The sequence below is a fragment of the Mirounga leonina genome, unplaced genomic scaffold, assembly GCF_011800145.1.
Source record: "Mirounga leonina isolate KUSES-001 unplaced genomic scaffold, KU_Mleo_1.0 Mir_481, whole genome shotgun sequence".
Taxonomy (NCBI): domain Eukaryota; kingdom Metazoa; phylum Chordata; class Mammalia; order Carnivora; family Phocidae; genus Mirounga; species Mirounga leonina.
The window spans coordinates 488688-509332 of record NW_023270773.1 but is presented as its reverse complement, the minus strand read 5'-3'; the positions used below and the strand labels follow the sequence as shown (position 1 = coordinate 509332).

At 53.0% G+C, this 20645-nt stretch overlaps 2 protein-coding genes across 2 annotated transcripts in view; one reads left to right on the top strand and one right to left on the bottom strand.

The window, feature by feature from the left end:
* Positions 1–443: 443 nt before the first annotated feature.
* On the top strand, positions 444–3038 carry CLDN5 (claudin 5). The gene is given in 2 exon segments (XM_034989123.1): positions 444–1597; positions 1599–3038. Coding segments are annotated over 2 exon segments (930 nt in total). The 5' UTR covers positions 444–1471; the 3' UTR covers positions 2403–3038.
* A 2487-nt stretch (positions 3039–5525) lies between these two features.
* The window catches only part of CDC45 (cell division cycle 45), a 34616-nt gene continuing 19496 nt past the window's right edge, over positions 5526–20645 (bottom strand). Inside the window, exons 14-19 of the mRNA XM_034989122.1 lie at positions 13945–14083; positions 13778–13861; positions 12121–12239; positions 9523–9599; positions 7413–7479; positions 5526–5732 (exon numbers count right to left, since the gene is read on the bottom strand). Of these exons, the coding sequence (XP_034845013.1) occupies positions 7415–7479; positions 9523–9599; positions 12121–12239; positions 13778–13861; positions 13945–14083 (484 nt within the window). The 3' untranslated portion in view covers positions 5526–5732; positions 7413–7414. The remainder of the gene's footprint in view (positions 5733–7412; positions 7480–9522; positions 9600–12120; positions 12240–13777; positions 13862–13944; positions 14084–20645) is intronic.

The following is a 20645-nucleotide window of genomic DNA, read 5'->3' as shown; positions in this document are numbered from 1 at the left end:
CCAGCAAACTTGCCCTGGGTGCCTCCCCATGCTGGATGAACAGGGTGTTGGCCTTATCTCAGAGCCATAGGCAGAGGGAGAAGGAATCGGGTCCCAGGAGGGACAGATTTATCAAAACTCCTAGGCTGTGGTTGACCTCGATGTCAGACCTTCTCTGTGGAGGGCCCTGTCTAGCAGAGCCAAGCACCTTGGACCGGAGGAAAGAACCAGGGTCCCAGCCACCTCAGTCCAAGACAGGGTACAGACTTTACTGGAAACAAAAGGGCTGATGGGGAGTGGGGAGGGAGCTGCTAGAACAGGGCTGGTGCCCCATGGGGTTCTGGGCTGCAGGGTCTGGTGCCCCCACCTGAGTCTCAGGGGGGCTCAATGTCCATCCCAGCGGGCCTTTCGAGAAACGGCTGGGCCATTGTGCAGAAGAATGCCCGGAAATCCCGAGCCTCCTGCCTCCAGCGAGGATGGGGGCTCTTCCTTCTGGCCAGGAAACTCCAAGTTGGCTTCCGGAGGGTGGCCTAGGGCCTGGGGTGCCAGGAGTCCCACTGCCACTGGTGGGAGGGCAGAGCACAGCACCTCGGTGTCCCTTTGTGTTTCTCCTCTCTGAGGGCTGGAGTAGGCCCCCAAGCTTGGGGCCACGGGCTGCTCTGAGGAGGACAGCCAGTTTGTCGAGTCAGTGGAGAACACTGGGGACTTCCCGAAGTGGTGTCGCCTGAGCTGGGCCTCAAAGGATGGGGGGATGGGAAGCATCTCAGGAAGAAGAGCAGCAGTGCAGAGGTTGAGAGGTCTGGGAAGTCCCGGCGGCAGGGTGCAGAGTGAGGGTCTCCGGAGGTGGTGGTAAGGCCCCTGTTCCACCTGCTTCCTGTTGGGGCCTCAGACCCCAGCGAGGCGGTGATCGGCTGGGCAGTGGCGCTGGTCAGGACCGCGGGCTGGAGATTTCAGCCTGACCCGCACAGCTGGCCTCTTGGCCTCTGGGAGACATAATGCCAGGACTCAGAGGGGAACCGCGCAGTAAGGGCGCGGGGAAGGGGTCAGGGATGGGATTGGACTCCAGGGCGAGATTCCTGTAGTAATAGGCCGAGCTGTGCTTGGCTAACCCAGGAAAAGGGGCCCAAGAGTCCTTCAGGCAAACCTCCGCGCGACGGTGATGGTGGGGGGCTCCCGCAAACCTTAGCCAGGCAAGAGCGGAGCTGGCCTGGGTGGTAAAGACCTTCACTCTCTTCAACTCCGGGATGTAGCGGGGGAAGTTGGTGCAGTCATGCGGCTCCTGAAATGGAGAGGCTGGGACACAGGGAGGTGGCCCGGGGAGCGCGCGCCCAGCCACCCCAGGTCAGTCCGGAACGAGCTCTAGACAACAGCGGGTGAAGGGCTCGGGGCGGCGGCCGGGCAGGGAGCGGTCCCGGGGCCCTCGGCTACCCGCCCAGGCCAGCGGTTTCCCTAACTCCAGCTGCCGGGGGCGCCTGTCATTGGCTAAGGGCCGATGGCCGGCGCGCGGATTGGCTGTTCGGGGATCAGGGGCCGGGCCCGCGGGGCAGAGTCCGCCCCCGAACCTTCAAATAGGAAGCCCCCGATAGGCTCCCGCAGATCCGAGGCTGTGCTGCAGACTTGCTGGGGCCGGGGACAGGAGGCGGTGAGCCGAGCGCCGGGGCGCAGAGGCACCAGGGCCCGTTCAGGGCGCCAAGCCGCTCCACCGAGGCACCGCCGCGCCCCGCCCGGAGGCTCGGGGCCGTCGGGCGCCCGTCTCGCCTCCAGCCATGGGGTCGGCGGCGCTGGAGATCCTCGGCCTGGTGCTGTGCCTGGTGGGCTGGGTGGGCCTGATCCTGGCGTGCGGGTTGCCCATGTGGCAGGTGACTGCCTTCCTGGACCACAACATCGTGACGGCGCAGACCACCTGGAAGGGGCTGTGGATGTCGTGCGTGGTGCAGAGCACCGGGCACATGCAGTGCAAGGTGTACGACTCGGTGCTGGCGCTGAGCACCGAGGTGCAGGCGGCGCGGGCGCTCACCGTGGGCGCAGTGCTGCTGGCGCTCGTCGCGCTCTTCGTGACCCTGGCGGGCGCTCAGTGCACCACCTGCGTGGCCCCCGGCCCGGCCAAGGCGCGGGTGGCCCTCACGGGCGGCGCGCTCTACGCACTCTGCGGGCTGCTGGCGCTCGTGCCGCTCTGCTGGTTCGCCAACATCGTGGTCCGCGAGTTCTACGACCCGACGGTGCCCATGTCGCAGAAGTATGAGCTGGGCGCGGCGCTGTACATCGGCTGGGCGGCTTCCGCGCTGCTCATGTGCGGCGGCGGCCTCGTGTGCTGCGGCGCCTGGGTCTGCGCTGGCCGCCCCGACTTCAGCTTCCCAGTCAAGTACTCCGCGTCGCGGCGGCCCACGGCCACCGGCGACTATGACAAGAAGAACTACGTCTGAGGGCGCCAGACTCGGCGGGGCCCCTCGCGCTAGCCACTCCCATGAGCCGGACGACTGGCTAGGGAAGCCCCGCATGCACGGAGGAACGACCGGCTCTGTGCCTGGACGTGGCGCACCGACTGACTTGAGACCCTGCTCGCGCCCGCAGCCCGTTCTCTCCAATAGCCACTAGCCGGGCCCTGGGCCGCGCCCTGCCCTGAACAGGAGCCACGCACTTGGGAGAACTTGCTGGGTTTCTTTTTCTGTGCGCAGAGCTTGCTCTGATGAGGGTGGGGCGCGTGTCCCTTTGGCTGAGTGGACAATGGACTGAAACGCCAATTCCCTCCTGGACCCTCAGGGTTTTGGATGCCGTCATCCTCCCCAGCGGCTCCAGCTGATTCCAGCGGGGCAGACCGAGAGCCCAGGGGCCCCAACCTGGGCTGCCAGAGGGATGTATACAGCTGGCCTTTACCGCATCAGTGGGGCCTGAGCCCAGGGGGACTAAAAGACTTGGCCTGGACCTCCCTGCCTCACCCCAGGAGCTCCCCAGGAGATGCTTATGGGCACCAGATCCTGAGTGTGGAGCTGGGGCCCTGCCCTCCTTTGCAGCTTGTGGGGAGGGTAAGAGTTTGCTTAGTAAATGGTTTGAATACCCTCCCACCTGTGTCCTGTCCTCTGTCCAGTCACCACTTGTGCCCAGCAGCCCCCTTCATCCACCCGCCCACCAACTGCTCCCTGAAAGCCTTTTTCTGAGACCTCCCAGGACTCCCCCTGTGTTCCAGAAGGTTCATGGCCTGATCCCTGGCCCTCCCTGCCATCCAGTCACCTTCCTACTGGGTGGGAAGCACAGCTACAGTTTGCGGCAACCCAGGAAGGTGAGATCTGTAGTCAGAAGAGCCTGGGGAGAGGACGACACAGACCCCAGGAGAGGATGCAGGTTGGAAATCCACCCCCCATCACCCAGCCACTAGCCAGTGTGGAGTCTTTGGATGCAGGAAGTGCTGAGGGTGGGCTGCCAGGCTGCTGGCTTTAAGAGGCTGGCTCCATGCACCACAGGTTGGGTGTTTTCCCCCTGCCCTCTCAGGGCTTGCCTATCTGTGGCTTGCACCAAATGGCCAGACATCTGTAAAACACTGACTAGGACCTTCCGGCTAACGGTGCAGCAGGAACAGGGGCGAATCCAGGATGTGTGCTGGGCTCCAGCGGAGCTAGCGGCGGGCCACAAGCACGTTGCTATGGGAAGGAGGCACTTGTGCAGGTTGCCTAGAGTGCCTGGGCAGGGCTCCAGCCCCTTGGTCCTGGCTCTTCTGCTAGTCTCAGCATAGCTCTGTGCAGGGCCTGTGCTCATCTTGCTGGCCTGGCAGCCAGCCCAGACTTGTGCTGACCATTAGCACCTCCGTGTCACAGGCTGCTGGAAGCGCCCTGTGTCACCTTCCTCCCACATGAGTGGGGCCCCCGGGAGCCAGTGCTGGCCTGGGCCAGGAACCTGGGTGTTAGGGGTCACAGGAGAGCAGGGCACACCAGAGCTATGTTAGTCACTGAGAGCTCATTGCTTCCAGCCCCATTCTAGGCACTCTGAATTAATGCAGTTTTACTTTCTGCCAAAGGCTAGGACAAAAGAGAGCTGTGGCTGGAGGTGGGGCCTGTCGGGAGGAGCTCCAAACCCAGCCAGCAGGGCTTGGCATCTGCCCCCAAACCTGGCCTTGGGGGCCCTGTCCAGAAATGCTTGGGCCAAATCCAGTGGCAAGGAGTCTCCCAGGCCTGGCCAGGCTCCCCACGGTGAGGAAGGGGAGGAGCCTGAGGACATGGGCTCAGGACGGCTGCAATGAACACTGCCCTGAATCCCAGGAGTTGCAGCAGAGCCAGGGAGTTGGACTTCAAGGGAGGATGAACTATCCCATAGCCTGAGCTCCTCGCAATGGGATGAGCTGCAGCGAGACGGGTCCCATGGCACAGAGGTCCTCAGCAGCCCCTCATGGCAGCCCCCCTCAGGCCTGTGCAGCAGGGCTCACGAACGGCCCTCAAGTGCAAGAGTGTGTGATCTTGGGGCCTTGGTGGGGCTGCTGGAACAAAGGTCCTGAGGCCAGCCAGGCTGGTGTTTGGCCAGGAGCACACATCCAAGGCTGCATCCCACACGAACCCAGAGCTCTCCAGTTCCTTCAGGCTCCAGGAATCAGCAGGATTCCGAAGGGAAGCTGCACAGTCCCAAAGATGCAAATGGTCAAGCTGGGCAGCTTTAGGGCCCTGGGGAGTCAGGCTGCTGCTGCCTGACTCATGCCAGGAAGGCCAGGGGCACACTCCATTTGCCAGAGGTCAGGCAAGAGGAGCTGACCTCCAGTGCAGCCAACCCCACTGTGCCCACTACCCCTTCCCAAGGGCCACGCTGCGACCTGGACCCACCCATCTGTCTCCTCAGTTCCAGGCCACTGTTTCTGGGCTTTTTACCAGCTTAAAGCCTACCCAAACCACTCTGCTTCCTCCTGCCCAAGGCCCCAGGTGCCACACCCAGATGGCCGTGTCGCTCCAGCCTACCTGCTTCCCTGGCATCCCTACTCCAGGCAGAGCAGCCAGATGGCCTCAACCACCTGTGTGAACAGCTCTCTCCTCCCCAAAGGGCAGGAATGGCATCCTCCTTGCCTCCAGATCCTCTCAACCCTCGCAGGGGCTCTGGGGACATCTGGGAGAGTGGAACCAGCTGATCGCACACCTCCCCTGAGAACTGCTGTTCTGAAGACTTTGAAAGTTGCCAAGGTTCTGTCCAGTTTTAACCTTCTGTGACCAGGATGTGGTGAAGCCATCTCCCTCTGGGGCCCCTCAGCCACCTTGCCCTTGCTATCGGCCCAACTCTCCCAGTAGCCTGGGGGTACAGTGTGCCTGTGGGGATGGGGAGGGTACTGGGACAGGAGGCACAGTCAAGAGGGTGGGCTTGAGCTGCTGCCAGGGCCAGGTGGACAGGAATAAGTGGTGGGAGGGCAGAGCCAGGTACCGGATGGCATCACTGGGCAGTGGTTGGTGCAGGAGCCGTGCGGAGGGCCACGTGCTGAGGTGCCCGGCCTCCACCCACTGCTCTCCCAGGAGCCTGGAGGCCGCGCCCCATGCTTATTTACTGCTGGGCCTCAAGGTCGCCCAGGGCACAGGAAAAGGCTCCTCTGCACCCACAGAAACCTCAGGACAAAAACAAGTGTTGGCCCTATGACCACAGCCAAGACTGAGGCACCAAAACTAAAACGAACATTTTATTCCATTAAAAACCAACTGTCCCTGCATCTAAAACTATGTCCATAACTTACAGTCTAAATAAAACCCAGTTAATATAAATAAGGAGGAGGTCATGTCTGGAGAGATCAAACTCTAGAGAAGAAAGAAAAGAAAAAATAAGTAAATTTCAACAATTCTGATGTCTCTCTGAATTAAACAAATAAAGTGTCCAGGCCCTCCCTCTGACATGCTGGGCTTGCTTCTGAGTAGCTGTCACCACTCACAGGGGAGAGGGGTGGTGACCATGGGTAGAGGGCCACCCCAGAACCACTGAGGTGGCCCACCGGCCTCACTGCACCCCGCTGGCTGGGTCCAGGCTGTCATTTGCTTGAGAACCCCTAGGGCCTCATGGCCCTCCACTACCATATCACCTTGCAGAACCTGCCTCAGCCCCATGGGGCCCTCACGAGGCTTTTCCCCTTGCCTGGAGCATCTCCCCTAAACTGCTCCTCCCCCTGCCCAGCTGGCCCACCCTGCACCGTCTTGGTGGCAGGACACACAGCAGTGCTGGTGTCATCTCTGAGCAGGCTGCAGGGAAGGGCTAGGCCTCAAACACCAGCCCCCTGCCCGAGAGCCCCTGCCTGTAACCTTTGATTTGGGTCATAAACTTACACCCTGCCCCCATCCTAAGGCTCAGCACTCACTGTCCAAGGGGTGTCAGCCCTGTTTCAGTTGAGGAAACAGCCACAGCCTGGTGAAGTACCCAACACACCTTGCTGAAGACCCAAAGGGTCTGAGCCCAAAGCTTCACCCCAACACGAGCCCTATATGCCCTAGCCGACCCTGAAAGAGGGACTTTGGATCCCTGAGGTCCCCTATACCATTCCCAGCAGAGCCCACTGAGGCCCCAACAGGGGAAGGGCACCTGCCCCCCACACCTTCCAGCTCACTATGGACGGTAGGGGAGTGGGAGGACCCTGGGCTGGCATGAGGGGACCCTCTACATCAGAGCCTTGATAGGGCCGGTCTGCCTCAGCAGCGGCTCCAGCCCAGGGCTCAAGGAGATGCAGGGCTGGGTGTGGGCATCCACCATGTATGTGTGTGGGGGGGGCCTGGGCTGAGAAATGGGCACTAGGTAGAGAACAGGCCCCCCGGCTCATTTGCTGAGGGGCCCTTCAAGAAAGAGCTGGTATGTGTGGCACTGGGAAGAGCCCTGGCCGGGGAGCATCGCTGTGGACCACCAGTGACGGCCTCACGCTCAGGCAAGGCCCACAGAGACGACATTTTCTAGTTATTAGCCATGTGGCTGCCAACAGCTTTGTTTTCTCCTAAGTCAAGCACGCAAGAGTCTGGGTAGAAGCCTCTGTGGGCTCTAGCCCAGGGCCTGATCTAAGGCTGCAAAGGGTGGCAAGGCTCCAGGGCCCGCGCCCCCGCCAAGGGTCGCCTCCTTTCCCAGCAGTGCCAGGAGGCGTGCGTGTCACTCGTAATGCCCAGCCCACAGCGCGGTCAGGACAGGGTAAATGCTAGCCCTTGCTGAAGGGGTCCCAGGAGCTTAATGAAATTAGCTTCTTCAAAAACGCCCCATTGTGGCACCGCCGCCAGCCCAGGCACAGACACCCTTGGGAAAAACCCCAAATCTCCTCAGGAGCCCTGCTTCGGTCTGAAATGCAAGCAGAAGCCTTGGCTTGAGGAGGGAAAAAGCAGGGAAAGCAAAGCAGGGAACGAGGGGCCCTCTTTACACTTCAGCAGGGCCAGCTTTGTGGCAGTGCCCCCCTGCCCCCCTGAAGTGCCCACTGGAACTCTCCAGCACCCCACCCCTCCCCCACATCTCACCCTCAGGACAGGAGGGAAACAAGTGCATCCAGAAACTTGCTCCGATCCTCTGCTTTCAGTTCAATTACTGAGGTAATGAAAGAAAAACATCTCGTGAGGTGGAGGAGTGGGGCTGAGAGTGAGGCGCAGGAGGAGAAACAAGTCAGGGTGTATTAACTCCCTCTTCCCAGTCATCCAAGATGGGAACCACCCTCCAGCACATTCCAAAATGTACTCAGCCCCTTGGTGGCCTGGAATATTCTGAACTCAGAGGCTCTATTTCTCTGTCCTCTGTATTTAGTCCACAGAAACTGCTGGTTGCCCTGTTAGTGAGGCTGGCTGGGGTTACAGTCTGTGGGGAGGACCCTCCAGGCCGCTAGAGGACCAGCAGTGACAGCCAGTGGAGAGGACACAGGGATGTGATGGTTTAGAACAGATCCAGGCAAAGACAGGCCTTCCCTCCCTGGTGGACACAGAGCCCTGCCCCATCGTGGGTTGCCTGGGGCCCTGAGGTCGGGCAGGAGGCTAGCCTGAAGTTTTGCTCTGGCCAGTCTCTCTGTAGAAGGGAAACACGACGTGAACTGCCCCCATTTCCAAGGGCCCTCATCAAACAGGGCAAAACCAGGCCAGCCTGGTCCTAGGAGCCATCTGTGCCACAGGCCATGGATCCAGGAACCCCAGGCCCAGCCTACCCAGGTGGGGGCTGGCCTGCCCTCTGTTGTACAACCCCCCTCCCCCAGCTCTCCACCCACATGGGAAGCCAAGCACCTTCCAGCCCATAAATCCTCCCTCTGAGAAGCCAGGACATCCTGCAGCCTGGCCAGCACCAACCTCTCCCACATCTTGGGCACGAAGTAGGAATGGGGGTGTTGCTGCTGGGGGTGAACCCACCCAACACAGAGCTGTAGCCCAAGTGGGCCTGGCATGAAGGAGCAGCTCTAGATGCCAAGGCAGCTGGGGTGAACACTGGGTCTCTGATGCCAGGACTCGTTGTAACAAATCAGCTGATGTGACATAAGAAACTATCCTTTCTGACAGATGGGGGTTATGGGCTGAGGACTATTCTCCCCAAATTCATGTGTGGAAGGCCTAACCCTCTGCACCTCAGACAGCATGTGCTGTATTTGGAGATGGGGCTTTTGAAGATGTTTAGGTTAAACAAAATCACATGGGTGGGCCCTAATCCAATCTGACTGGGGTCCTTATAAGAAGAGGAGATTAGGACACAGACACAGAGGGACGACCATGTGAGAACACAGCCACCTATAAGCTAAGGAGAGAGGTCTCAGGCCTCAGAAGAGACTGACCCTGGTGTACACCTTAATCTTGGACTTCAGCCTCCAGACCGTGAGAAATAAGATTTCTGTTGTTTAAAGCCCCTAGTCTATGGTATGTTGTTAGGGCAGCCCAAGCACACCAATACAAAGCCGTGAGGGGTCACTACGTCTGTTTTACTTAAAAGTCTATCAGCTAGAATAAAAAGCAAATGTGGCCCAATGTGAGCCATGTTCCATGCTGGCCTCTGGAGAAGCTGTGGGGAGTCGCGGGGAGCCCTGGCCAGCCTGCAAAGCCACCACCTGGACTGGGCTCTTCCATTCCCTGGACTCATGCAACATCAGGCCAGGGCCAGTGCCCAGGCCGTCACACAGGACCACGTGGCAGCCTCAGGCGGGCCCCTTCACGACAACACAGACAGGAGCTGCTGGCCTGCAGTGGCGGCCAGCACAGCCTCGGAGGCCGTGTCCGGGGGTTGCCGCAGGCCCTGCTATTTCCACACCCACAGGAGGGGCAGGTGACCCCTGGGTGACGCTGGCCCAGGAGGCTTTAGTGGCCAGTCCTGCAGACTCCTTGGTGAAGTGGTCTCAAGGGCTAGACTCTAAGGCCAAAGCCAGGCCTATGGCTCTATGGACAACACCTGCTCCCCCTCGCCCTGGGAGCCCATCAGGGCCCAGACAGGAGGCGCAGGGCCCCACGCATCCTAGAGCTCCCTGAGCCACCTGAAGCAGCCAGGCCCGGGGGCTGGCTCCAGGAAAGTGAGAGGGGCGCTGACAAGGTATTTCTGGTGATGCCAGCTTCCCTGGTTCGAGGCCAGTGCTGACCTTGAAAGGGCCCCAGTGCCGCAGACTCTTACCTGAGAGGTCGAAATGGTTGTGTAACGTTCGGGAGTTGGTGACCTCTGCGGCCTTCTCAAACGCCCGCCCAAAAAAGCTGTAGACACAGAAGAGGTGTGTTGGGGGCCCGCCCACTGTAATGGACCTCCCTAAATCCCTGGGACAGACACTGGAGTTGGTCCAGACTCCTCCCTGGCCACCCGTTCTGCCTGTAGGCACTCCTGTTGGTACCCCTGCCTGGGCCCCAGTCTTCTGAGGTCTCACCCCCACTCCTGGACAGTCACCATCTCTCACTGCGGCTCCCGCCTGCATCCAGCAGACCGCTTCGCAGCCCTCAGGGCACCAGCGTCCCTGGGCACTTCCCACGGTGCACCCTGACTGCAGCCTCCCTCGTGCCTGGCACCGTGTTGGCAGCTGGGACAGGAGAGGCAGAGGCTCAGTGGGAAGCGTGCTGGGATGGGGGTTTCAGATGAGATTGAGTCACACACAGCAGGGTGGGGAATGGGAGGAGCCTGCAGGGCCAGGGTGCAGCCCAGCTGGGGCTGCTGAGGGCGCAGGTGTGGGGCAGGGAGCCGGCCAGGAGCACACACCCACCCCCCGGGCTGTGCAGGTAGTAAGGGCTGGCAGTGGACGGAGAGCATCATGGGGAAGGGACTCTTGGGCCGGGAGAAGAGGCAGAGGAGGGGCATGTGCTTCAGGCCCCCACAGTAACTCTCACACGAGACTGTGCACACCAGTCAGAGCTAACCACTGACCAGCACAGCCACGTACAGCAACAAATTGATGGCTGGAGTGAGGACGCAGGCGGCCGTGCTGGCCCCTGGGGGGAGTGCTTGCTGGCTGCCTGGAAAACCCAGGCCAGGAGCCCCTGGCCCGCTCCACCCCGTGTGACTATGAATCCAAGACCCACGGCATAGCTTTGGAAAGCAGCCCAGCAACATGGAAGCACTTATCTTAAAAAAGTCCGTTGCTTCTCCCAACTTGCTACTAAATGGCCTTTGCAGACACAAGGAGGTCAAAGCTCACAAGAGCAGGGCTAGGATTGATCCAGATACAAGACCCGTGTCTTCCACAGCAGAGGCCAATAAGAGCTAACTGGGAAAACTGAGAGGCACAGGACACTGAGCGGTCCTTGGCCCCCAAGCCACAGCACTGGGCAGCTGAGTGGGGTGTCTTGCAGCCAGCTGTCAGTATCTTACCAAGGTCACCTCTTGGGATGTTGCTGGGGAGCACTGAGCCTGGGGCACTGACTCTGCCAGGGAGGCAAAGACCCCCAAGGATGGTGACATTAGCCCCTGGGATTAGTCAGGGGGCTCTCTGGCCAGGCAGAGCACGAAGGGAGCCACAGGGAGAACCAGGGAGCCCCTCAAGGTCCAGCCTGCTGGCTGACACCAGGTGTGGATGGGAGTGGGCAGGAGAAAACCTGACCTTGCTACAGGAAGAGGGCGAGAACTCAGGCCAACAGATGGAGGGGAAACATTGGGAAGACAGTGAGAGAAGCTTCTCAAAAGTACAAGATGAGCCTCTGCATTCACAAACGCACCAGTACATTGTCTATAAACATAAAGTTGGAAACAGCCTGAACGTCCAATAGGAGATGACAGGTAAACCATCATCCACTTAACAGGCTTCCTACTGTTAGAAGTCACTTTCGTAAAAATGTGCACAAAGGCCTGATGCTTGGTGAGAAAACAAAACAGAACTACACCACCGATAGAAGTCCAAAATGTTTCCTAGATGCTAAATAAAGAAAAGGCCGAGGGAGAACAGGCAGCCACAACCCCATGGTCTGAGTGACTAAGCAGTTGTGTTAGCTTCTGCGCGGCTGGAGCTGGACCCTCCATCTGCCGCCCAAACCATGGGGGCACAAGTGAGCTCAGCTTCGGGCGCGGTAGCAATCTCTGGCAGGCAGACAGTCTGGGGGTGCACATCCCTGCACACAACACTGAACAGTTTCTTGTATGTCAGCTCGTAACTGAACTTTTAAACGTATTTGGCAAATGCCTAAATTTGGGATTCCGTGAGCAATGAATTTGACTCACAGGGGTGGGGGCGAGGATGGGAGACACTGACCAGCTCTCCTCAAAGGTTAGTGTGAGGCCCAAACAAGATGGGGAATGATCTTTCATGAGGGTTTTGAAGGCATCGCAGAGCTGGTCTCGAGGAACTTTGCAGGGGAAGCCTAATTTCTGGGGTGGGTGACCCGAAACCTCTCAGATTTTCAGTATAAGCTGCTCTTTAGAAGAGGGTTTAGGCCCAGGGAGGGCTGGGGTTCTTGCCCAAGGCCACATAGAGTCAGGACACCTAATCACACCTCACTGTAGGTATGTAGCCTATTCTAGGTGGGTATGACGTTGGTCTTCCTGGGGAGCCAGACACCCTTGCCCAGGAGGCCTTGAACAAACTAGAAGCATTCAAAAGTCCAGTCAAGGGGTAAGGTAGCAGCTCAATGGCTAACCTGCAGCCCACATATCTAAACCCTCAAAGTCCTGCTGCATGGTGGAAGAGGCTGTCCTCGGTGTGGCGTTGAGGGCCCAGATCACCCAACTCAGCAGAGCCCACAGGCCAATGACAAGCCTGGCGCTCCCAACTCCCAGGAGACGCAAAACCTGGCTCACTTCTTTCTGTCCGAGCTGTCGGTCTCTGGGGGGATGCCCACCACAGTCACGGTGCCCTGCTCCACACTCAGGGGTGCAGCCATCACCAAGGGCAACAGCTTGCAGCGCCGGTTCTTTGTCTGCAGAGGCAAAGTGCACCCTTCATCATGGCCCCACGGAGGGAGCGCACCACTCAGCACCTAGGAGGCCGAAAAGGGCCAGCCGCCCACCCCCCAAAAGCCTCCCGGGTCTTCTTCTCACCAGAGATGCTCAAGTACCCATGCAGCTGCCCCCCCAGGCTATGACACCGTTCCCAGCCTCCTTCTGTGCCAATGTCCCTTGGCTGTTCCCTCCTTCACCTCCTTTAGGTCCTGACTCGGTTGTCACCTCCTCCAGGAGGCCTTCCCCAACCAACCCTCTCTCTCATCCTGCTTCAGCTTGTCTATGGTGTGTGCCACCATCTGACACTGCACATAATCTTTCCTCATTTGTCCCCTTTGCCCCATGCATACTCCCTCAACATGGAGACTCAGGTGCTTCCCTCACTGCTGTACCCATTGCACCCACACCCTACAACAAAGGTGACCAACTATCCTGGTTTGTCCAGGACTGAAGGGCATCCCAGGACATGAACCAGGGTAGTTGGTCATCCTATGACATCAGAGCCTGGCTTGTCGTGGTTGCTTAAGAAATGTGAGGGGCACCTGGGTGGCTCAGTTGGTTAAGCTTCTGCCTTCAGCTCAGGTCCTGATTCCAGGATCGGCCCCGTGTCAGGTTCCCTGATCAGTGGGAAATCTGCTTCTCCCTCTGCCCCTCCACCCCGCTCGTGCTCTCTCTCTCTCAAGTAAATAAATAACATCTTTAAAAAAAAAAAGTCTGATAAATGATAGGCCCTCTGGAAAAATTCACCCATTTTGCAGATGAGGAAACTGAGGCTCAGAGATCAAATAATTGACCTCATATCACACAACTGGTAAAGGAAGAGGCTGAGATTTGAACAGAGCCTAGAAGACTTGCGAGCTCATGTTTTGTCCCTAGTCCATCTTTTGTCATTATTTGACTGTCTTCACATAATCCTCAGATAATCATTTTATAGGTCAATTCAGCAATATGAGATGTCAACCTCCTATTAAACAATTTGTTTAAAGTAGCCCCTAGTGTAAACCCTCATCCAGGAAGCAAAGTAAGACTCTGACTGTTGAAATGTGAGGGATCATCCTTTCTGTGATCATACCCAGTGGGGAGTCTGATGTTAGCTGGGTTGGGGCGGAGGGGTGTCCCAGGCCAAGGCAAAGAAGGGTGTTAGGTGGTACAGAAGACAGAACTACACATGCAAAAGGGAAAGCCAGACCAGAAAACAAGCTTTTGCTGGGAAGCAAGTCTGTGCTATCACCAGCTTCATCTTTCCTTGATCTGCCACAGCTGAACCTAGCCCTAGCCCCACATACTCCATGAGGTCCCTTTGTACTTGACCAGGAGGACCAACTGATGAAATCAGAGCTTACAGGAACTGAGATCCTAAGGGTCAGCTAAGGAAAACACAGCTCAGAAAAACTGAGTTTTTCCCAGACCCCACAGCTGGTACATAGCCACAGTACCCCAAGGCCAGCTTCTAATGCCCAGTCCAAGCTCTGCTCTGAGGCTCTACCTTCTGGCATCCATCTACCCAGCTCCTCACCGAAAACACGAAGGACTTGAGCAGGTGTCTGCTGAGCAGGCTCAGGGACGCTGGTTTGGAAAATAGCACAATGTCCGGAGTGCCCTGCAGGGGGAGGACATAGAGATAGTCAGAGGGGGCTGATGGCAGGCGTGGCCTGGTACCCATCTATCCATGGGAAGCCTGACCTCCATGAGGGAGCAGTAGAGGAAGGGCCCCTGGGAGATAACAAGGTTGGTGCAGAGGCAGCTGGCAATGGTCTGCTGTGTGGCTCGCAGCTGCTTCTTAGCGAGTTCCAGGCCATGGTAGAGCTTGTCCAGGTTACTCCTGTAACGGGGCAGACACACAACTTTGGCACAGAGTCACAAACAGAACACTTGGTTCCTGGGGGGTGTGTGGGGATGAGTTTCATTCTTTTCCTCCTGCCTTCCCTATCATATGCAAGGAAGGATTAGGGGTCCCTGGTGGCTCAGTCAGTTAAGCGTCTGACTCTTGGTTTTGGTTGTGAGATTGAGCCCCACATTGGGCTCCATGCTGGGTGTGAAGCCTGTTTAAGATTTTCTCTCCTTGGGGCACCTGGGTGGCTCAGTCAGTTAAGCGTCTGTCTTCGGCTCGGGTCATGATCCCAGGGATCGAGCCTGGGATTGAGCCCCTCATTGGGCTCCTTGCTCTGCTGGGAGCCTGCTTCTCCCTCTCCTCCCAGCTTGTACTCTCTCACTGTCTCTCCTTCTCTCTCAAATAAGTAAATAAAATCTTAAAAAAAAAAAAAGATTTTCTCTCCTCCTTCTGCCCACCCCCCACCCCCGCTCATGCTCTCTCTCTCTCTAAAAAGAAAGAAAGAAAGAAAAAGAAAGAAAGAAAGAAAGAAAGAAAGAAAGAAAGAAAGAAAGAAAGATGATTAAAACATGTCTAAACCTACAGTGACCAGTATAAAAGATGGAGAGGGGTGCCTGGCATCAGAAGACAGGAAACTGAAAGCCAACAGAGGGAAGACACTGCCCAGCAGGTCCTGGAAAGTACCCAGAGGATTCTGACAGAGGGGCCAGGGCAAGGCCCAAATGGAGGACCAGGGACCCCCCCCCGCCATTGATGGGTGGATTTTTATTCTCCCCAAGAAAGGAGGGTTCTCCTCTAAATACATTAAAATGAACTCTCTGTGGAGAAGTGTATCCAGAAGTTAAGAGTCCCAAAGTGTCATACTGGCTCCCCACCCACCAAGATGAAGCAATGCCTTGTAGCCAGCAGGCTATGCCCCAAGACCCAGGGCCTCACCAGGCTTCCACAGCCCCCCTTTTGAAAGTGAGGACCACCAGACATTTGGGAAATGCCTGTGCCCTGCAAAAATGACCCTAGATGAAACAGAGATGATTTGGAGAACAAAAGAAAACTTAAAATGAACTCTAATTAATATCTTCAAAGAGACTGGGCAACTAAGAAATTCGTAAAGGGGCGCCTGGGTGGCTCAGTCGTTAAGCATCTGCCTTCGGCTCAGGTCATGATCCCAGGGTCCTGGATCGAGCCCCGCATCGGGCTCCCTGCTCGGCGGGAAGCCTGCTTCTCCCTCTCCCACTCCCTCTGCTTGTGTTCCCTCTCTTGCTGTGTCTCTCCCTGTCAAATAAATAAATAAAATCTTAAAAAAAAAAAAAAAAAGAAATTTGTAAACCACTAACAGGATGCCATGAGAAAGGAATAATCAGAAACTGAAGTATTTGTGGAAAGTAAAGTGACTGCAAAAAAATTAAAAATTCACTCAAAGACTAGAGAATAAAGTCAAGAAGCTTCCTTCGCATCAGTAACAAGACAGACATGGAAAACATAAGGCACAAATCAGAGACAGAGCATTGTTCCAGGAAGCCAGGAAAGAAAGAATAAAAAACACCGATGTATGTGTGGGAGGAGTAATAAAGAAATAGTACAAAAGCATGCCTAAGCTGAAAAATCTGGGGCTTTGGATGGAAAGGGCTCGCCTGAGAAGCCAGTACAATCCATGAAGCAAAATCCACCCTAGACACAACACGATGAAATCACAGAACACTGAAAAGAAAAGAAAAAATCCTGCAAGCTTCTTTAGGTGGGATGGGAGTGCATTTACAAAGAAACAAGAACCAAGATGGCTCAGATTTCAATTAGCAATACTTGCTGCTAGAAGACAGGGGAGCAATGGAATCCACATTCAACAGGAAATTACCTTCAGCATTGAATTGTAAATAAGCTATACCAGGAACCAGATGAGGGCAGAACGAAGATATTGTCGGATATGCAAGAACTAAGAACGTTTATTTCACATGTGTTCTTTCTTTAAAAGTTACTTGGGAATTGTGCTGTAACAAAATGAAAGAGTGAAAAAACCAAAGATAAGGATCCTAAGAAACACTGGCTCTAATCCAGGGCACAGTCAAGGGCCATCAGTGGTGGCAGCAAACAATAGGCACAGAGAACTGCAGGTCCAGGCTAATGTCAGAAGACAGAACCCCAGGCTTTCCCAGACAAAAGGGACTCAGGGAATACCTCCTGGAAGGAGAGCTGGAAAAAAACTGGATATGATAAAGAAGGCAATTAAGATCTCCCGGAAAAGCAAAGAGCAGTACCAGAAAGTAAGGTAATCACTGCACATGAGTGACTATTTTATTAACACAACAAACTAACACTATTGATTTTCATCTTCTAGACTCTATCTATAGCCAAGGATGAGATGACTTGCATTTTATTCTCTAACCCAAGATTAAGTGTTAATAACCACGAAAATGTAAAAGCATAAATTTCACAAAGTGAAAGGCATGGGGAAAGAGAAAAGTAAGAATGCTAGTATCTTTTTCTTACAAAGTAGGGAGACAAGAGACAACGGCGATAGAACAAGGTGTAAGTATGTTACAGTTACAAAGGAGCTACAAATAGTGGCATAACTGTACCCACAGGAGGGGGAGGAGCACAAAAGAGGAATAAATGTCCTGTCATAGCAAGAAGTCAGTAGACAATGTCTAAAACTGCTCCATCAACTCTGGGATGAGGGCAGCAACAGCTGATACTATAGTTATGGCATTTCCTCAAATTTCTAGATAAACATACATAGAGCAACCACATTGCAAACCAAAAATCTAGGATTCTCACAACAAAACAAGAGAATAAAGGAACACTACAGACCCCAAAATAAATATAAGCAGGGGGAACAGACCACCACTAGCCACAAGACTGGTGTATCACTGGAGTCAGTGTGGGAGGGAGCTGAGAAGCAGCAAGATCTAAGAACGATGAAAAACTCCAGGCAACTGGGAAACAGCAGCCCAAAGTGAGAGTTTTGCCCTGTCCAAGAGGAGGTGAGTGCAAGGAGCTGTGGTACAGTGCAAGGGGCCATGGTAAAGATGAGGGGGCCAGAGCAGTCTAGCTCCAGCGTCCCACCTGGCCAGCCAGGGCTCCTTTCCACAGTGAGGAAAAAGTGCTGAGAATGGAATAAAAATTGAGTAAGACAGAGACAATATACAAAGGGAAAAAGAAGGTATAGATAAAAATGCACTGGGTTAGTAGTGGAGGTTCTAGCAGCTAGACTGGAAAGGAAGAAGTAAAACCATTTCTATTTGCAGATAACGTAATCTTGTATACATGAAATCCCAAGGAATACACTAAAACACTATTAGAGCTATTAAACAAATTCAGTAATGTTGCAGGATAAAGATCAATATACAAAGATCAACTGTATTTCTATGCAATAGCAATGAGCAGGCAAAAATAAAATTAAGAAAGCAAGTCCATTTACAAGAGCATCAAAAAGAATAAAATATTTAAGAATAAATTTAACACAGAAGTACAAGAAGAGTTCATTCTCTAAAAACTATAAAACATTGTTGAGAGAAATTAAAGAGGATCTGAGTTAATGGGAAAATAGCCCATGTTCATGGACTGGAAGATTTAATATTGTTAAGACAGCAATACTCCCCAAATTTATCTATAGGTTCAATGCAATCTGACTTCTTTGCAGAAATTGACAAGCTGATCCTAAAATGCATATGGAAATTCAAGGAACACAGAATAATTAAAACTTGCTATAAAGCGACGGTAATCAAAACAGTGTGGTATTGCCACAAGGGTAGATATACCAATTGATGGAACATAGTTGAGAGTCTGGAAATAAATTCCCACAATTTTGATTTTCAACATGGGTGCCAAAATGATTCCGTGGGGGAAAGAAGTCTTTTCAACAAATGGTGTTAGAACAACTTGGATGTCCACATGCAGAAGAATTAAGCTGAACCTGTTCCTTGCACCAGACACAAAAATTTACTTCAAATGAATCATATCTAATGTAAAGGCCCAAACTATAAAACTCTTAAATGGCTTCTCAGATATGACATCAAAACCATAAGAAATGAAAGAATAAAGATAACTTGGTCATGATCGAAATTAAAAACTTGGGCTTCCGTAAAAAAAAAATGAAATCTTGCCATTTGCAATGACGTGGATGGAACTAGAGGGTATTATGCTATAGCCAAACTATGGAAAGAGCCTAGATGTCCATCAACAGATAAATGGATAAAGAAGATGTGGTATATATATACAATGGAATATTATGCAGCCATCAAAAAATTGAAATCTTGCCATTTGCAACGATGTGGATGGAACTGGAGGGTGTTATGCTAAGCGAAATAAGTCAATCAGAGAAAGGCAATTATCATATGATCTCACTGATATGAGGAATTTGAAAAACAAGACAGAGGATCATAGGGGAAGGGAGGGAAAAATGAAACAAGATGAAACCAGAGAGGGAGACAAACCCTAAGAGACTCTTAATCTCAGGAAACAAACTGAGGGTTGCTGGAGGGGTGGGGAGGGATGGAGTGGCTGGGTGATGGACACTGGGGAGGGTATGTGCTATGGTGAGTGATGTAAATTGTGTAAGACTGATGAATCACAGACCTGTGCCCCTGAAACAAATAATACATAGTATGTTAATAAAAAAAACCAAAAACTTGGGCTTCAAAGAATAGCATCAAGAAAATTGAAAAGATAACCCACAGGATGGGAGGAACTATTTGCAAATCATATGTTTGATAAGGGATTTATATTTAGAATATATGAAGCAATTCTTTTAACTCAATAATAAAAAGACAACTCAATTTAAAAATGGACAGGGCGCCTGGGTAGCTCAGTTGGTTAAGCAACTGCCTTCGGCTCAGGTCATGATCCTGGAGTCCCAGGATCGAGTCCCGCATCGGGCTCCCTGCTTGGCAGGGAGTCTGCTTCTCCCTCTGACCCTCCTCCCTCTCATGCTCTCTGTCTCTCATTCTCTCTGTCTCAAATAAATAAATAAAATCTTTAAAAAATAAAAATAAAAATAAAAATGGACAAAGGGCTTGAATAGACAATTCTCCAAATGAGACCTACAAATGGCCAATAAGCACATGAAAAGCTATTTAATATCATTAAGCCATGAGGGAAATGCAGATGAAAACCACGAGCTCCCACTTCACACCACTTCATACCACTTCACACCAGGATGGCTGTCAATGAAAAAGACCGACAATAACAAGCATTGTTGAGGATGTGGAGAAATTCAAACTCTCATACACTGTTGATGGGAATGTAAAATGATGCAGTCATGGGGTGCCTGGGTGGCTCAGTCGTTAAAGCGTCTGCCTTCGGCTCAGGTCATGATCCCAGGGTCCTGGGATCGAGCCCCGCATCAGGCTCCCTGCTCTGCGGGGAGTCTGCTTCTCCCTCTCCCACTCCCCCTGCTTGTGTTCCCTCTCTCACTGTGTCTCTCTCTGTCAAAAAAAAAAAAAAAAAAAAAAAAGACGCAGTCCCTTTGGAAAACAGTCTCACTGTTATTCAAAAGGTTAAACAGACTCATCATATGACCCAGCAATTCCACTCCTAAGCATATATCCAAGAGCAACGAAAACATATGTCCACACAATGCATCTATGTGTATTTATGGCAGCATTATTCGTTAACAGTCAAAAGGTAGAAACCACCAAATATCTGTTCACTGATCATTGGATGAATAAAATATGGTATATGTCCAGACAAGAGAATCTTATTTGCAATAAAAAGGAAATTCCTTCATGTTGCATCATGGATGAACCTTGAGGAACCTTGAGAACATTTCCCTTTCCCTCAAGGGAAAGGAGCCTCAAATTTATCACTATAAAGGACCACGTATTGTCTGATTCCATTTATATGAAATGTCCAAAATAGCAAATCTATGAAGACAGAAAGTCGATTGGTGGTTGTCTGGGGTTGGGAGAGATGGGGGATTTGGGAGGCGATGGCTAAGGGGAACAGGGTTTCTTTCTGAGGCAATGAAAATGTTCTAAAATTAGGTAGTGGTGATATTTCACAACCTTGTAAACATACTAAAAGCCATTGAATTGTACACTTTAAATGGGCGAATTATATAGTGTATGAATTATAGCTCAGTAAAGCTACTTAAAAAAAGTATGCTAGGGAACAGGGCCAGGAACCCCCAGAGAGCAGACCCCTACATTTTTTAACACTGCACAAAAGGGACAGAGTGGCAATTCTCTGAAGTTAGAAAAGCTGTCTGAGTCATGCCTCCTCTGAAAAAGTCAGGGAAGTGAAATTCACACACAAAAACGAGCAATGGACCAAGGTCAAATCCTCTCAAAGTTACTATCAGAAAAAAGGGACTAAGGAGCAGAAGAGCATCTCTATCGACAACGAAAGTACTCTAGAAAGATACGTCCCCAAAAGGTCAACATTGTATTGTTCTATTTCAAAGCAAGCTAAGAGACTTTAAAAAATAATAATAATAAAACAAGATATCTCAGGGAATGAGATAAGAAAAAATTAGAAATAAAAGGAAAATAATTGATAAATGAAGATTAAATTAGAAAAAACACAAGGATGAATAAACGTCACAAATAATGACTGAAGA